The 18,144-nt window shown below is 30.7% G+C and overlaps 1 protein-coding gene across 2 annotated transcripts in view; it reads left to right on the forward strand.

Annotated features, from left to right (window-relative positions):
* The window catches only part of SI (sucrase-isomaltase), a 101,317-nt gene that overhangs the window by 16,528 nt on the left and 66,645 nt on the right, over positions 1-18,144 (forward strand). For both annotated transcript variants that reach the window (XM_059163586.1, XM_059163587.1), the window contains 7 exons: positions 1,776-1,901; positions 5,290-5,421; positions 5,510-5,629; positions 7,340-7,453; positions 12,642-12,726; positions 13,674-13,791; positions 15,156-15,327. In XM_059163586.1, the coding sequence (XP_059019569.1) occupies positions 1,776-1,901; positions 5,290-5,421; positions 5,510-5,629; positions 7,340-7,453; positions 12,642-12,726; positions 13,674-13,791; positions 15,156-15,327 (867 nt within the window). The remainder of the gene's footprint in view (positions 1-1,775; positions 1,902-5,289; positions 5,422-5,509; positions 5,630-7,339; positions 7,454-12,641; positions 12,727-13,673; positions 13,792-15,155; positions 15,328-18,144) is intronic.

The raw sequence follows: 18,144 nt of genomic DNA on the forward strand, positions 1-18,144 counted from the left end.
TTGCTAAAATGATGTTACAGGAGAGGTAATTACTATAAAAAAACTTTCTTTAATTAGAGTCCAAAATGTGAAATGAGAGTAGGTAGGGTTTTACACAAGTAAATAATTTACAGTGTCTAATAATTCCAAAATTGTTATTAATAAATATGAGTTTCAGAAAACCCACAAAATTTACAGTCTGTAATACTAAATCATAATTACAATGTTAGGCTGAGCTTTATGTAGACTTTGGGTATGGTTACTACAACATCTAAACAGTGGATAGCACATTTTTGAAAGAATTTGACATCAGCTTTGTGAGTTATTAGCTGGGATTGTTCTCTACTACATGCTAAGTGAATTCTGTGGTCAGCAGTAGTTGAGTTTGAGTTATGCACGATGTATAAATGCAGCATACATATAGTATAGTGGCATGCTTGCTTCCATCATTTTCTGAGTAGCCTTGCAAAGGCTTGAAATTGAGCAATAACCCACAATCATGGTGCAGAATACAGCGCTATTAATTACTGTGGCATTTAAGTGAGGTTTAAGCTATGTAGAGAGTAAGAAGCTGTAATTCTTGTTTGAAGAAAAACAAATTTTTTTCTGTATAAGCTAACCCACAAGCTGTCTTAATGTTTTAAAATTTAAAATTTGCTTCATTTGACTGACCAAATAGTTTTGAAAACAATGCTCATATATAAAGTGTAAGATAAAAAATATATGAATTAATATATGTAATAATATTTTGTATACTTTTATTAAAAACAAATTATGTCATATACATGTATAATCCACAGACATTTTAATTACATGTCCAAATCTTTAGTGAAATTCCGTGAAACATGAAGTGTTTATGAAATGAGTTTAAAAATGCTTATTTTTTTAGTTTTGATAGTAATTTATTTTTAAAATAAATTTAATGTTTAATGAGTCGATTATAACCCAATATAATTTATTTTTAAAAAATGTTACATTGTGGTTTTTTAAACATATGTGATAGAGAAATCATGAAATATGCAGATATGCACCTAATTTAAAAATCATGCCAATAAAGTTTATATTACAAGCTTTATATAACCTAATACTCAGTGAAAATAATTATTATTAGTTACACCCATATTTCCATATGCAAAATAGTATCCTTTGTTAGGATGACACACTAGTATGCTGTTGCTGGTGTGCATTGAGCACCAGATTCTTTGGGTCACAGAAAGTGAGAGAAGAGATTCTATTTAGCCCATGGGGGAAAAGCCCTGCATGTGAATGACATAAGTATATTTGATAAAATAAGTGGCTTGTAGATTTATGGAACATATTTTATTAATATTTAAAAATATTAATATTTTGAAAAGGAGAAAAATAAGCATGAAAATATAAGGGGATAGAAATTATCTAGTTTTAAACATTTTTTCTTAAATGAGGACCGTTCATTCACTCATTCATTCATTCTGTTGCTACAGGAAGTGAGAGTGTGCTGGGACAATACTTTTTTTCTCTTTGATGCTATTTTTATATTCTCTTTTTTAACTTTCCATGCTGGGAAAAATATATCTTTGCAAACGCTGCTTTCTTAAGAGCTAACTTTCTAAAACAAAATAAACAAATGTGAGTGACAAAACATAAAGTTCTAACAGAATATGCAGGACACAGAATTCAGGTAACACTAAATCTTTGTTCAAAATATGTAATTTAACTTAAGTAAATACTAGCGATAACAGAGTAAGAAACAAAGCATATTAATAATAATTTTAATATTCTTTATTAAAATTAATCAAATATCCATTTACTTCAAGCTCATTGGACGACCAGCAATGCCAGCATATTGGAGTCTTGGATTCCAACTTAGTCGCTGGAATTATAAGTCACTTGATGTACTGAAAGAAGTAGTAAAAAGAAACCGGGATGCTGGCATACCATTTGTAAGTGGGATGAAGGGTTTGTGGGAATATACACCAAGTTAAATATTATCACACAACAATAAATGTATGGAATATCAAACTGCATTTTAATGATAAAGCATTTTTCAAATCCATACCTAAGAACAGGTCTTACTGAAATTCTAAGAACTGATTATGAGTTATACTAGAACAGAATACATAGTTAACTGAACATCACATTCAGTTTTTTAATATAGACTGTTTTTTACAGATGATATACTTTTTTATTTATTTATTTATTTATTTATTTATTTATTTATTTTTTAAGATTTTATTTATTTATTTATTTGACAGAGAGAGAGAGAGATCACAAGTAGGCAGAGAGGCAGGCAGAGAGAGAGAGAGGAGGAAGCAGGCTCCCTGCTGAGCAGAGAGCCCGATGCGGGACTCGATCCCAGGACCCTGAGATCATGACCTGAGCCGAAGGCAGCGGCTTAGCCCACTGAGCCACCCAGGCGCCCAAGATGATATACTTTTAAAGGTAAAAAAATATTTAGGGGCATCTTGGTGGCTCAGTTGGTTAAGTGTCAGACTCTTGTTTTCAGATCAAGTCCTGATCTCACAGCTGTCGGATGAGCACCATGTCAGCCTCTGTGCTCAGTACAGGGTCGGCTTCAGAGTCTCTCTCTTCCTCAAATAAACAAACAAAAATCTTAAAAAAAATTTTTTTTTAATTTTTTTATTTTTTATAAACATATATTTTTATCCCCAGGGGTACAGGTCTGTGAATCACCAGGTTTACACACTTCACAGCACTCACCCAAGCACATACCCTCCCCAATGTCCATAATCCCACCCCTTCTCCCAAACCCCCTCCCCCCAGCAACCCTCAGTTTGTTTTGTGAGATTAAGAGTCACTTATGGTTTGTCACCCTCCCAATCCCATCTTGTTTCATTGATTCTTCTCGTACCCACTTAAGCCCCCATGTTGCATCACCACTTCCTCATATCAGGGAGATCATATGATAGTTGTCTTTCTCTGCTTGACTTATTTCGCTAAGCATGATACGCTCTAGTTCCATCCATGTTGTCGCAAATGGCAAGATTTCATTTCTTTTGATGGCTGCATAGTATTCCATTGTGTATATATACCACATCTTCTTGATCCATTCATCTGTTGATGGACATCTAGGTTCTTTCCATAGTTTGGCTATTGTGGACATTGCTGCTATAAACATTCGGGTGCACGTGCCCCTTTGGATCACTACGTTTGTACCTTTAGGGTAAATACCCAATAGTGCAATTGCTGGGTCATAGGGCAGTTCTATTTTCAACATTTTGAGGAAACTCCATGCTGCTTTCCAGAGTGGCTGCACCAGCTTGCATTCCCACCAACAGTGGAGGAGGGTTCCCCTTTCTCTGCATCCTCGCCAGCATCTGTCATTTCCTGACTTGTTGATTTTAGCCATTCTGACTGGTGTGAGGTGATATCTCACTCTTCGCAGATGATATCATACTATATGTGGAAAACCCAAAAGACTCCACTCCAAAACTGCTAGAACTTATACAGGAATTCAGTAAAGTGTCAGGATATAAAATCAATGCACAGAAATCAGTTGCATTTCTCTACACCAACAGCAAGACAGAAGAAAGAGAAATTAAGGAGTCAATCCCATTTACAATTGCATCCAAAACCATAAGATACCTAGGAATAAACCTAACCAAAGAGACACAGAATCTATACTCAGAAAACTATAAAGTACTCATGAAAGAAATTGAGGAAGACACAAAGAAATGGAAAAACGTTCCATGCTCCTGGATTGGAAGAATAAATATTGTGAAAATGTCTATGCTACCTAAAGCAATCTACACATTTAACACAATTCCTATCAAAGTACCATCCATCTTTTTCAAAGAAATGGAACAAATAATTCTAAAATTTATATGGAACCAGAAAAGACCTCGAATAGCCAAAGGGATATTGAAAAAGAAAGCCAACGTTGGTGGCATCACAATTCCGGACTTCAAGCTCTATTACAAAGCTGTCATCATCAAGACAGCATGCTACTGGCACAAAAACAGACACATAGATCAATGGAACAGAATAGAGAGCCCAGAAATAGACCCTCAACTCTACAGTCAACTAATCTTCGACAAAGCAGGAAAGAATGTCCAATGGAAAAAAGACAGCCTCTTCAATAAATGGTGCTGGGAAAATTGGATAGCCACATGCAGAAAAATGAAATTGGACCATTTCCTTACACTACACACAAAAATAGACTCAAAATGGATGAAAGACCTCAATGTGCGAAAGGAATCCATCAAAATCCTTGAGGAGAACACGGGCAGCAACCTCTTCGACCTCTGCCGCAGCAACATCTTCCTTGGAACAACGCAAAAGGCAAGGGAAGCAAGGGAAAAAATGAACTATTGGGATTTCATCAAGATCAAAAGCTTTTGCACAGCAAAGGAAACAGTTAACAAAATCAAAAGACAACTGAAAGAATGGGAGAAGATATTTGCAAACGACATATCAGATAAAGGACTAGTGTCCAGAATCTATAAAGAACTTAGCAAACTCAACACCCAGGGAACAAATAATCCAATCAAGAAATGGGCAGAGGACATGAGCAGACATTTCTGCAAAGAAGACATCCAGATGGCCAACAGACACATGAAAAAGTGCTCCATATCACTCGGCATCAGGGAAATACAAATCAAAACCACAATGAGATATCTTTTTAAAAAAATTAAAGTATTTTACGTAATACGTATATTTTTTTTTCAAAAGATTTTATTTATTTGAGAGAGAGTGAGAGAGTGAGAATGAGAGGGAGGAGGGTCAGAGGGAGAGGCAGACTTTCTGCTTTGTAGGGAGGGAGTCTGACAACTTGGGGCTCCATCCTGAGACTCCAGGACCATGACCTGAGTAGAAGGCAGAATGCTTAATTGAGTGAGCCACCTAGGTGTCCCTTTGTTTTGTTTTCTATACAATGATTCCCATATGTAAAACGTATGAAACAAGTGTGAATAATTATTTAATGCTTTTGTTCTTTAGAACTAGAAAAATTACTTTTTAAAAAAAATATTTTATTTAAAAGAGATCACAAGTAGTCAGAGAGGCAGGCAGAGAGAGAGGATGAAGCAGGCTCCCTGCTGAGCAGAGAGCCCAATGTGGGGCTTGATCCCAGGACCCTGAGACCATGACCTGAGCGGAAGGCAGAGGCTTTAACCCGCTGAGCCACCCAGGTGCCCCTAAGAAAAATTACTTTTATAAATAATTACAACAGCATTTTTGATGAAATAGAGGAGATCTAAGTAAATTTACTTTTTAATCAATAAATTTATAAAAAATTCATTGGACTTAAAGGTTGAAGTTATTAGAGTTCTTTCAATATTGCTTATTAAAATATACTCTACTTAATTTCAGGATACACAGGTCACTGATATTGACTATATGGAAGCCAAGAAAGACTTTACTTATGATAAAGTTGCATTTCAGGGGCTCCCTGAATTTGTTCAAGATTTACATAACAATGGACAGAAATATGTCATCATCTTGGTAATAACATTATATATTTAATATGTTTTTAGTATTCACACTTCTGTAACTTTATAGATTTTCTATAGTTTCTTCTCTCTATTATTAGGACCCTGCAATTTCAATAAATAAGCTTACCAATGGAGCAGCGTATGAGACCTATGATAGGGGAAATGCAAAAAATGTGTGGGTAAATGAATCAGATGGGACTACAGCAGTTATTGGAGAGGTAAATTATGATATTCATTAAATTTGTAATGTTAAGATTTTCTGTTGTGCAAAGTTTTTATAAGAAAGTGTGTGTGTGTGTGTGTGTGTGTGTGTGCGCGCGTGCCTAGTTGGTTTCAAACCTGGACTTGATATTTTAATTGTGTAAAGAAATTTTAGACAGAGGAAATATTTCAATGATCTCTAAAACATTTCTTGTAAGAAGGCAGGTAATTTTCTGTGCTATATATAATTAAAACAAAACTAACAAAATATAATTTAGATTACAAAAATTCTAATAATTTGAGGTAAATTAGTTGCTTATATAAATTGAGTACTTTTATGTTGGGTATTAAAGTTTATGATTTATATTTAATCCTCACAATAAAATAATTAGGTAGCTATGATTAGAATTATTACTTTATAGGTGAAAAAAGTGAATTTGAAAAAGGCCTAGTAACTTTCCTGATGTCATGAAGCTAATTAAAACAGAGTTAGGAAACAGATTATATCTCAAAGCATAATTTTAACCAGAATAAACATTCTTTTGTTTATATATATATTCTTTTGTTTGTCTTATAAAATATATAAAAAACTGTAAGGTCTAGATATATTAACTTGGTAATTCCACTTCTGTAATTTAATCAAAGGAAATAAAATAAGAGATAATATCAATTTATAAAAAAAAGTTTATTATAGCATTATTTACAATAAAGAAGAATATCCTAATCACATTCTATTACATTCATTAAAGTAAAAATTTCTGATGAAAGTCTTATTCAAATAATTATGAGCTCCATCAGGAGATAAAAGCTGAATTTCTTCCTCATAATGCCTACTAATATATCACAGAATATACTTTATTAAGACCTGCTCCATTTGATATGGGTGATCAGTTAGTCAATATGCATAATTTGTGTATAAAACAGTATGATTTATTTCAGTTCATCTGAAATTGAATTTCTCTTGCCTATCATTATTTTAAGTAATAAGTAGATAATTTGAAGAAGCACAAATCATAAAGAGACAACATAATATGTATAGTGTTTAATAGCATGGACTCAGATATGTTATTGCTATGTTTGAATTCCTTCTGTGTCATATATTAGTGGTGTGATCCTAAATGTATTTAATTTCTCTGTTTATCACTCCTTTCATCTGTAAGGTGGGTTTAATTATAGTAAATAACTCATCTGTAAAATGGTGATTAAAACATAATGCCTCTCTCCTACAGTTTTAGTAAAGATTAAATGAGCTAATAATCATAAAAATGCTTGGAACAAATGCCATATTCTCATTTATTAAAAAAAATAAATATACAAAGACTTTTTTACTTGAATTTCTTGGAAGCAAATGTCTTTGGAAATTAAATAGTATGCTTTCTTTTATCAAACAATGAATATATTACATAATTTTTGTTTTTAACCTAAACTATTAGGATGCTGAGAAAAAAACTTAGTTGCAGTCAAAAGAGCAGCCTCTTTCCATGCTGTTGTATTTTTCGCTTTTTAAATGCTTTATGATCTCTCTCTACTTAATTGTTACTTAAATGCATTTTAAAGTAGGCCTAAGATTATCATAAATATAAATGGTACATGGATCACAGGTACCTAAGGAAATTCAGTGTTGTAACTTTAATATTTTTTACTATTTTGCACTCATTAACTTTGTATTATTACTTACTTATTTTTCCTTTTTTATATGTGTATATGTGAATGATCTATTCTTTTAGGTATGGCCAGGATTAACAGTATTCCCTGATTTTACTAATCCGAACTGCATTGATTGGTGGGCAGATGAGTGCAACATTTTCTATCAAGAAGTGAAATATGATGGACTTTGGATTGTAAGTAGCTATTTTAAGAAATTTTGGAAAGTTAACAGAAATATTTTTCTATAAAATAATTGTTAATTTGACAGGGTATAGTTTGTTATGTATTGAACGTGAAATAAAAACAAAATATTTTTCTAGAATGTATAAATTCATATCTGTTATGTTTCTGAGTTAGAAAAGAATTAAAACTAAAAACTGTAAATTGAGAGTTTTCTTCTTCGGTAACACACTGAAGAATCAATTTCATTTTGTCACTAAGGTGCTATATTTTTATGACTCATAATTTACATTTGAAACAATTAAGATTTGGAGATAAGTAGTGTAATTCTAAAAATATTTATTTTAGTCTACAGTATTCAAGCGATTACAGCAATATGGACTATAATAATAAGTAAGCACTCAGCCTTTAGACACCTGTTTTTTTTTTTTTTTTTTTTTTGGAATTCATGGGATAGAATGAAGCAAAATTGTAATAGGCTAAGTGTATTATCACAAGATAAACAACAACAGCAACAACCAAAATCCTAGGTTTCTGGTAAAGTTATTAAAGGAAAATGCTAATGTTTAAAAGTTTCTTTGAATGAAGTTTTATCTCTATAACTATTGATTGTTTGCTTCTGGGTTTATTTTATATAATTATACTGAATGATAGTCAATGATTTAGTGCCGTGATCCCAGGATTCTGTGTTTCAGAAAAAAAAAAAGAAGTCTAATAAACCTAAACACAGATATCATCAGGGTTTTTGTTCAAAGGTATTATAACTGCACAGAATTTTAGAAGGAGGTAATGGATGTCCTAGGGATAGCTATACTTTTCTTTGGTTATTTGGTTATACAATATCTCTACTTTCATGAATAGCTCATTTTTATTCAATGATTATTTTTTAAATCAGTTACTTAGTTTACAAGTGGTTACTTTGCACCATCAATACATCAGGTATATTGTGGAGAATACAAAGAGGAAAATGATTTTTTCAGCTAACAACAGGGAACTGAGTTAGAGGTTAGCATAATCCTCAGAATTATTTATGATGAATAGAATGAAGATGGAGAAGCTTTAGCTATTTGACACAAAATTAGTGAGATCACAATAATACCTAGCTGCTGATGGAAATAACAAAACTGTACATTCCGTTCCTGAGGTTTTTTTCTTTTTTTAGTTTTATTTTTAATTCCAGTCCTAATTTCAACATATTATATAAATTATTCTGTTTGGGTTTTTTGTTTGTTTGTTTGTTTTATTTTGTTATTGTTTTTGTTTTTGCTTAGGAAACAGTTTGAGTCCATTAGAGAAGAGCTACAGCATAAATGACACTTTAGGAATAGTAAAAGAGAATCTGACTGTGCTGTACATAGAGAAGACTTCATTTCCTATATCCACTGAAGACACACACTCGATTCATCATCAAAGAGAGGGTGGGGATGGGACGAGGAAGAGCATCTGAGAATGGCAGAATTGTATTAGTATTTATGTATTAGTATGAGAACAATTCTGTTCTCATACTAATACATAAACATTTGACTAAGCTTAAAAAACAAAACACATGGGAACCAGTATGATTTCAAAGCACACTAATCACTGAATTAAGTTATATGATGTATAGGAAGTGGTTATACCACTTCCAGCTCTTACTTGAATAACTGACAAATTCTACTGCTAAACTGTGTCCTTAATTCTTTCACTTTCTTCAGATTATTTGTTCTGATAGAATGAACATACAGTAAAAAAGAATTATTATTTAACTGCTGAAATTTTATTTTTAGGTCAAGTTTTAAAATAGTGTTAAAGTTTTCTTGATTTCTAATTTAAACTCCAAGCTAACATTTTGAATTTAAAGTTTAAATATTAAAATCACTTCAGAAAATGGTATGAGCTCAACAGCCATTGAAAAACAGCTTTTTGCATATAAGCATATACTTGAATTATCTTTTTGCATACAAACATATACTTGAATTATCTTTTTTTGCATCATTCTTGAGAAAATCTTCTAATACTTGAGAAAGAAGAGCCTAATGCATTTGTTATAATTAAGACTGAAGTTGTGATTTCAAAATAAAAGCATTAATCAATATTTTTAAAATCCAAAGATTTTTTTTTCTGAATAAATATACACATTGTAGTGGTCATGTTATGATTTCATTCTTAAAAATCTAATAAATGGAATTCCTCCATAAATAAACTCAGTAATTTTATATATAGTACTAGGAAACTTGAAATTCGATAAGAAGATGTATTCCAACAATTCATATATCCAAATAACTGGGGCTTATTTGATTATATTTTCTCTACATTTTATGGGAATATTATAATAATTGAGTTATTTTAAAAATTATTTGAAATTTTGGTTATTTTTATTTAGATTGAGTTCACATGTGGAGCCACAAAATGCCCAGAGATTTTTAAAAAATATCTTATTTATTTATTTGAGAGAGATCACAAGTAAGCAGAGAGGCAGGCAGAGAGAGATTGGGAAGCAGGCTCCTGCTAGGCAGAGAGTCCAATGTGGGGCTAGATCCCAGGATGCTGGGATCATGACCTGAGCCTAAGGCAGAGGCTTTAATCCCCTGAGCCACCCAGGCGCCCCAAGATTTTTAAAAAGTTTTTATTAGCCACCAAACATTTATATGCAATTTTCAATTGACTTTAAAGAAAACCTTCATAAATATCCCTAAAAATGCTGTTGACAATTCCTAGGAATGGTCATTACTTGATTTGGGATAATTTGAATGACACTTGAATATCTGTAGGTGTACTTTTCACTGCCAATTCATTGAGGCCTTTTTTTCATACCTTCCACTGCTTTGAATGTGCAGGTTGTAATGTTAAAAATACTAATTGAGTTTATTTTTACATGATATTGAATACATGTAGCATCACTCAAATAATGTGCGTAAATTAGAGAAAAATGTTTCCAGAATTTTCAAAAGTATATATATATATAAAATACATTAAAGAGATACAAATAAATTCTATTACATTATGTGTAGTATGTTTAATATATTCATAATACAATCTTGCCAAGTTGACAGGATAACTTAAAAATAAATAATCAAATGGCAAATATTGTATTTGTTGTTAAAATCATAAAAGTTTTTATTTTTTGTCTTTAGTAGTTTAATATATTTGGTTTTTGGACAAGACTCTTTCCCTTTATATTGTGAACTGGTGAAATAATATATTTTATTTAATCTTGTTTACATGGTTGTATGTTAAAACAAATATTTTATATATTTTTATTTTTTAAAGTTTTTATTTAAATTCTACTTAGTGAACATACAGTGTAATATTGATGATTAAACAAAAAGTTTTGATCAATTTTCATTTGAAATAAATTAATCTTTCTTTAAAAGTTATTTACTAAATTTTGTAAATATTGTCTATTTGGAGTGAATGTTGGAAGATCTTGTGAATTTTATTACAAATTTGCAAATACATTATTCAAATAGAGTAACATAAATTTCATAGTAAACATTTTCCTCTTATTTTCTCAAGAATAATTATATACAAAAGGAGTTAAACAGTTTAGAAAGAGTCTTAAAGTTTAAAATAATGCAACTCAATTCCCAATTATGAATTTCAGCAGTTGAAGTTATTTTTAAATTTAATGTAACTCATGGATTTGTGAAGAAAATACACTTAAGTTCACCTAAAATTATTGGCCGTGTAAGCATAATTTCTCTTTGTATTAGTTTTACTGGACATAGGAAAACAAAATTGAATATTATATCCTTGGTAGTTTCAATAAAATTCAATAAAATAACCCAATACTTTAAAATAACTACATAATTTTTCTTCTTTATTATTATTAGGAAAATATTTGGGGAATGGAAACATTTACCTTTTAATATCTGTTACCACAATGAGAAATTTATTTTGTTCCTCCTTTGAACAACCTTAATTTTTCACATTAATTCTATATGAGCATGATGTGAATGGCAGAAGGGAAGAGTAGTAAAGAAAATATATTTCTTCAGAGGAAAATAAAATTAACAAGGGACTTGAATGAGTGTGAAGCTGTGTGAGAGCAGACTGCATATCCACAAAGATGTGTAGGGGCGTCTGGGTGACTCAGTGGGTTAAGCCTCTGCCTTCAGCTCAGGTCAAGATTTCAGGGACCTGGGACTGAGCCTGGCATCTGGCTCTCTGCTCAGTGGGGAGTCTGCTCCACCCCCCCTTCTCTGCCTGCCTCTCTGCCTACTTGTGATCTCTGTCAAGTAAATAAGTAAAATCTTAAAAAAAAAAAAAATGTATGTGATTTGGTGAGTGCTGTGAAGTGTGTAAACCTGGTGATTCACAGACCTGTACCCCTGGGGATAAAAATATATGTTTATAAAAAATAAAAAATTAAAAAAAAAAAAAAAAAAAAGAATCACCGAATCACTACATTGTACATCTGAAACTAATATACCACTGTATGTTAACTCTACCTGAATTAAAATAAACAATAAAATTTTTTTTTCTTTCAGTAAAAAAAAAAAAAAAAAAAAAGTAGAAGTCCTTCAATGCAATTAACAGAGGAGAAGAAATTCATAATTTCTTGAGACTGTGTAGTGTGATATATGATTTTATACATTATCTGTTTTATTCAAAGGCTTTATTTAAAGTTATTTTAAATAGCTTTATTTTATAGCTTTATTTAAAGCTATAAACAGAGAACTAGTATGTGACAGGACAATATTGGAGCCTCAGTTTGCATAGCAAAAAAAAAAAAAAAAAAATCTGTGAACACACTTGGCCTCCAGGAGATGTTTAGGTTACTGGTTCTTATAATGTGGTCCAGCTGCCTTAGGGTTCATTGAGATTCATTAAGGTTGTAACTATTTTCATTAGAATACTAAAATGCTATTGCCTTGTTTTACTTTCATTCTCTTCTGAGAGTGTAGGAATTGAGGAGTATGCAAAATGTGCTGTGCGTAGTAGTCAGCAAAGCACATCATAGAAATTAGATAAATGTCCACTGAGGTGAGCAAACCATGTTGAATAAATGAATGTGCTAGAAAGATGGACAATGGTGGACTCAGTGAGAAGACTGATATAACTATTTAGAGAAGACAGTTGCTTAATACTTACAATTATTGTTTTATATGTAAAATTAAAACTAGGTAATGAAAAACATTTTGGTTGTATACAACCCCTGAATCCCATCTAAGATACTTCTGTTATTACTTAAAGTCTGTTGTTCATATTATATCCATTCAGGACATGAATGAAGTTTCCAGCTTTATTCAAGGTTCAAAGAATGGATGTGAAAGCAACAAACTAAATTATCCACCTTTTACTCCTGGTAAATTTTATTTAGTTATTTATTTACCATTAGCTGAGAATAATTTTCCTTGTTGAATGGTAAATCTTAGCATATATTTCTAAATCACAAATTTTGATGCAATCTTGAGACCCTGAAATCAATGTCTTTTTGTTTGTTTGTTTTTGTTTTACTTTTGGACCTGAATTTTTATACTTAAGAAAAGGAGTATGATTTTACATTTTGGTATAGCATATTGACTTTGTTTATCACTGATAAACTGCCCATGATTAAATAATTAATGAAAGGAAATGAAATTTGTTTGAAATTACAATATAAGTGATCAGATTCTTTCTGTGGGCACTATGTTGTAAGTCTATGCAGTTTTTAGAAAGAACCTAATGTGAATAGTTACATCTCACATATTCTAAAAAATGGGTTTTTCACCATTAAAAATAAGTTAAAAAAATTTAACCAAAGGAAGGGATTTGCTCTTAGGGCACTAGCAGTAAGTGCATTGGAAGAAAGATGACAATAATTATGGAAGTATCACATATGCTTGCAAATGAAAGACAATAAAAACTTTTCTGAAAAACAGATATTTACATGGTTTGTAATTGTGAAAGATATTTATGTGTATAAGTTAAATTTTATTTAAATGAACTAAGCTATAAAGCTTTAAAGTGTGTGTATATTTATATAATGTATAATACAAATGGGTTTGCATATATCTATATATTTAAATGTATTTTTTCTATGGGTTTATTTAGTACTATAATTTGGCAACTGAATATTTGTTAGTGTAAGTGCAAACCTTACAGTTAATCAACAGGAATAGAGGGTGGAGACCTAATTAGAACTTATCTTCAATTGTCTTTCATTTTTTTTTTCAAACTAAATTTCATCTTACATAGCACATAATTTAAGGATTATGAAGTTCACAATGGCAAAATGTGTCTTAAAATAATTTCTTATATATTTTTTCTAAGATATTCTTGACAAACTCCTGTATTCCAAAACAATTTGCATGGACACTGTGCAATACTGGGGGAAGCATTATGATGTTCACAGCCTCTATGGGTACAGCATGGCTATCGCCACAGAGAAGTAGGTGCAATTTCATTCAGAAACCTCTTTCATATTTAATGTGTAGAAATATATGTTATAATTTCCTAAATAGTTGGAAAATAATGAGAATAAGAAAACAAAGAAGGATAGTATTTTCATGGAAAAAAAAAATAGGGCATTAAAAACACCAGTACTCTTACTAATCTTCATGAATGTGGATCTTAGTTAATCAAGAACTATGTGATGTATGTGTTTAACTGTGATTCTTTTTTAATTCATAGATTTAAATTATGTTTCAAGTTTTGACTCAGTTCATTATCTCTGAATATAATGGTGTTCTAAGCATGAACTTCACAATTGGCATAGGAGAGAGGTGTTTCTAAATAAGTCTTTATTTTTCAAAATCAAAGGTTTCAATTAAAATGTAGTTTTATATGTAGTATCTACCAAAGTAATTTTTCTAAGGCAGTGTGTCACTTATATATAAAAAAGAAACAAGTTTAAAAAAAAAGAAAGGGGACAATCATAACTTGAATGCCTATGATTTTCCAAGCATTATATAAAGATCTGTAATGCAATTTCCAATAAAACCCAGATCCTGGTCTCAATACATTTTAAATTTTCTCATAATTAAGTAAACATGATCAATTTTAATTCAAACCTACATTTGTCTAATCCAAAACATGCCATGTTATTATACACTTTTATACACTGTCTTCAGAGTGTTTACTTTACTTTTAAACTCAGTAGATAATTACATCTTGAAGTGTATAAATATATAAATTCTAGAAACAAAAAGCAATACTATAGTTCAATATTGTAAGGATAATAATATAGAATAGCCACTTTAAGATAATATTATATTTTTACTAAGGTAGTCTGGATAATCTTATCTACTAAATCAAACACTTGTACTTTTCTTGAATATTTCCCATTAATGGAAAAATTATCATTAATACTCCAATACCAGTAGAGGTGAGATGAATAATACTAGTGGCTTGGATGGTAAGCTTCAGGAAACAAACTAAAATGCCTCTCAAATATGTAACTGTTATCCCAACATCACATGCTATTATTTGAAAATACATATATTAATAAAGCATCAACATTACTGTGCCACAAAAAGTCATACAGAGTTCAAAATCTGATGTTATAGAGGGATTTCAATGAGTATAGACCATATATGTTAAAAAACAAAGGTTGAATTGATACAAAAAACATGATCATTTAATTTGATAAAGAAAACCAAAGTCTGAACCGCTTCTAATAGATTTCCTTTCTCTGTTTGATTGCAATATTTACACAAATAAATATTGACAGATAAATAAAAATTGGTACGGAAGATTGATAAAATATTTATTTTTATATAAAAATAAATCTTATTAATTTACTTTTATTTTTAGAGCCATAGAAAAAGTTTTTCCCAATAAGAGAAGCTTTATTCTCACCCGGTCAACTTTTGCTGGATCTGGACGTTATGCTGCACATTGGTTAGGAGATAATACTGCTTCATGGGAACAAATGAAATGGTCTATTGCAGGAATGCTGGAGTTCAACCTGTTTGGAATACCATTGGTAAGGAATTTCATACAGTGTTATTTATAAAATATATGAATTACTCTTACTTTTGTAATATTATTGTCTTAATGATTTTCAATATAATGGCTAAGGTATATTGCAGGAAAAGTTCAATCCTTATTCTTAGGGAATTTATAAGAAAAATTAGAATTAGAAAGTAGAAAAAATTAGAATTTATAAGAAAAATAAAAAAAATTAGAATTTATATGAAAAAATTAGAATTATAAGAAAATGTCTATAATATTCAAGCCATTAAAATGAGAAAACAGAATAAATAAATTTCAAGTAAATCAAAAAAATACATATAAGAAATATCAATATAAACAGAGCATAGGAAAAAGCTTCCAAATATATAATGTACCAGATAAGATGGTAGGGAAAAATCCAAATACATTAGTAAAAAAAGTAAATGTCAAATGTCTAAATATATTTAAAATACTAGATTGTCAGTTTACGTTAAAAAACAATAAAGCTATTTCCTCTATTTAAAAGATAGTAAAATAAAATAAAAGATAAAAAATAAAGAGGAAGTCTCAAGATTTTAAGAAGAGAAAAAATGTATGCTAGGCAACTCTAAATATAAAAAATCTGATATTTCTTTTTTTTTTTTTTTTAAAGATTTTATTAATTTATTTGACAGAGAGAAAGATCACAAGTAGGCGGAGAGTCAGGCAGAGAGAGAGGAGGAAGCAGGCTCCCGCTGAGCAAAGAGCCCGATGCGGGGCTCGATCCCAGGACACTGAGATCATGACCTGAGCCGAAGGCAGCGGCTCAATCCACTGAGCCACCCAGGCGCCCCAAAAAATCTGATATTTCTAAATCAAGCAAAAAAAGTATGCCATGTTGATATTCAACACCAAAGAAGGCCACTACATAAAAAGAAATAATTTAAAATGTGTCAGGAAATTACAATGATCACTTATTCTTTCTTTCGTATACACAAAACAAAAGGAAAACCAAAAACCAACCAAATAAAAACCACAACAAAAACTTCACACACCCACACCCCCCCCCCCCCACACACACAGACTCTTGACTTTGGAAATTAAAAAACCACATTATCAAATGATTTGTGAGTCAAAAAATAAACTGAATGGAAATGGAGGGGGGGAAAATCCTTGGAATTGAATGCTCACAATTATGCTTCATATAAAAAATGTGGGATATCTGCTTAGATTAAAAACAAAGATATGCTGAATATTAATGAGTAAAGTGAATTAATTAAGAACATGGAAAAAAGAAAAACAGAATAAACCTAAAGAAAGAAATAGGCAATTAAAATAAGACAAGAGATTAAGGCAATGAAAACAAAGTTTCTAGAGAAAAATTAACAAAATGAAATTACAAAGGCGATTTTGAAAATTTGAATAAAATAGAGCATTTTCAGTAGTTTTGTCTGAAAAAGAAGAAAAAAATAAGCAATCTTATAATGTATTTTAAGATAAGGTGTTATTTATTATAGCAAGTAATTAATATAAAATATCCAGGAGTAAATATTAAAACTAAATGTAAGATTTTTTTAAAGAAAATTTTAATTAACTAAATAAATATATGTCATGTTCATAGATAATAAGACTTAGCATATTATAAATACACATTCTCCCCAAATTATATCCAGGTTCAGTGATATTCCAGTTTAGACTATAAAGTGAATTTGGGGAGCATCAAAGATTACTTAAACTTCATTTGGAAGACAATGCAAGTAGAAAAGAGCATAAGGATTTACCCTGTCCGATAAAGTAGTAATAAACACAATGATATTTGTCTCTGTATATTCAAATAGAATAATATGGCAAAATAAGATACAGGCCCATGCATTAATGAAATACAATCACTGATAGCACTATCACTATAGATTATTGAGGATGTATCAAATATTCATATGAAAAATTGATTATCCATTTAAAAAGAAATGAGTCCATGCCTCATACCTTACACAAAAATCAGTCTCAGATGGATTAAAGACTTATGTGTGGAAAGTAAACCTTAGATATATTAGAAGAAAATATGAATAATTCTGTGATGTTAGGTTAGGGGAATAATTTCTTAAACAGATCACAGAAGGCACAAATAAAAAAGAAACATAAATTTGACTACAACAAAGTGAAAAAAAAAATTGTTCATTAAAAGACTATTTTGGGGGTACCTGGGTGGCTGAGTGGTTTAGAGCTTCTGCCATCAGCTCAAGTCATGATCCCAGGGTCCTGGGATAGAGCCACGCATCAGGCATCAGGGTCTTTGCTCAGCAGGAAGCCTGTCTCCCCCCAGCCCGGCTCTCTGCCTACTTGTGATCTCTGTCTGTCAAATAAATAAATAAAATCTTTTGTAAAGTTATTTTAAATAGACATTAAATAAATAATACTCAATTTAAAATACCTACTAGAAATCTGTAGAAGGTAAAAACAATAGAAAATTAGGAAAGGATATAAATAGGTAATTCTGTAGGAAGAGAAACCCATATGGACTCAGTAAAAATATGAAAAAGTTCTCAACTTCCATAGTAATCAGAGAAATGCAAGTAAAACTTTGGTGAAAAAATATTTTTTAAAGTCTGAAAATAACAGTAATTGGGAAGAAACGGAATAATGGAATTTTTCATTGTGTTTACAAATGGTTACAACCAGTTTTGATTAAACAATGTGTATTTACAATAAGCCAATAAAATAATCTTGAAAATATTTATATATATATAATACCATAGAAGAATAGTTAAGTTTTTTTTAATATTCATAAAGAAACCTATATATAAAACTTAACAGGAGCATTTTTCATAGTTATGAGATCCTATATTATAGAGAATTAGAACTAAATGTT

The sequence above is a fragment of the Mustela lutreola genome, chromosome 2 (assembly GCF_030435805.1).
Source record: "Mustela lutreola isolate mMusLut2 chromosome 2, mMusLut2.pri, whole genome shotgun sequence".
Lineage (NCBI taxonomy): Eukaryota > Metazoa > Chordata > Mammalia > Carnivora > Mustelidae > Mustela > Mustela lutreola.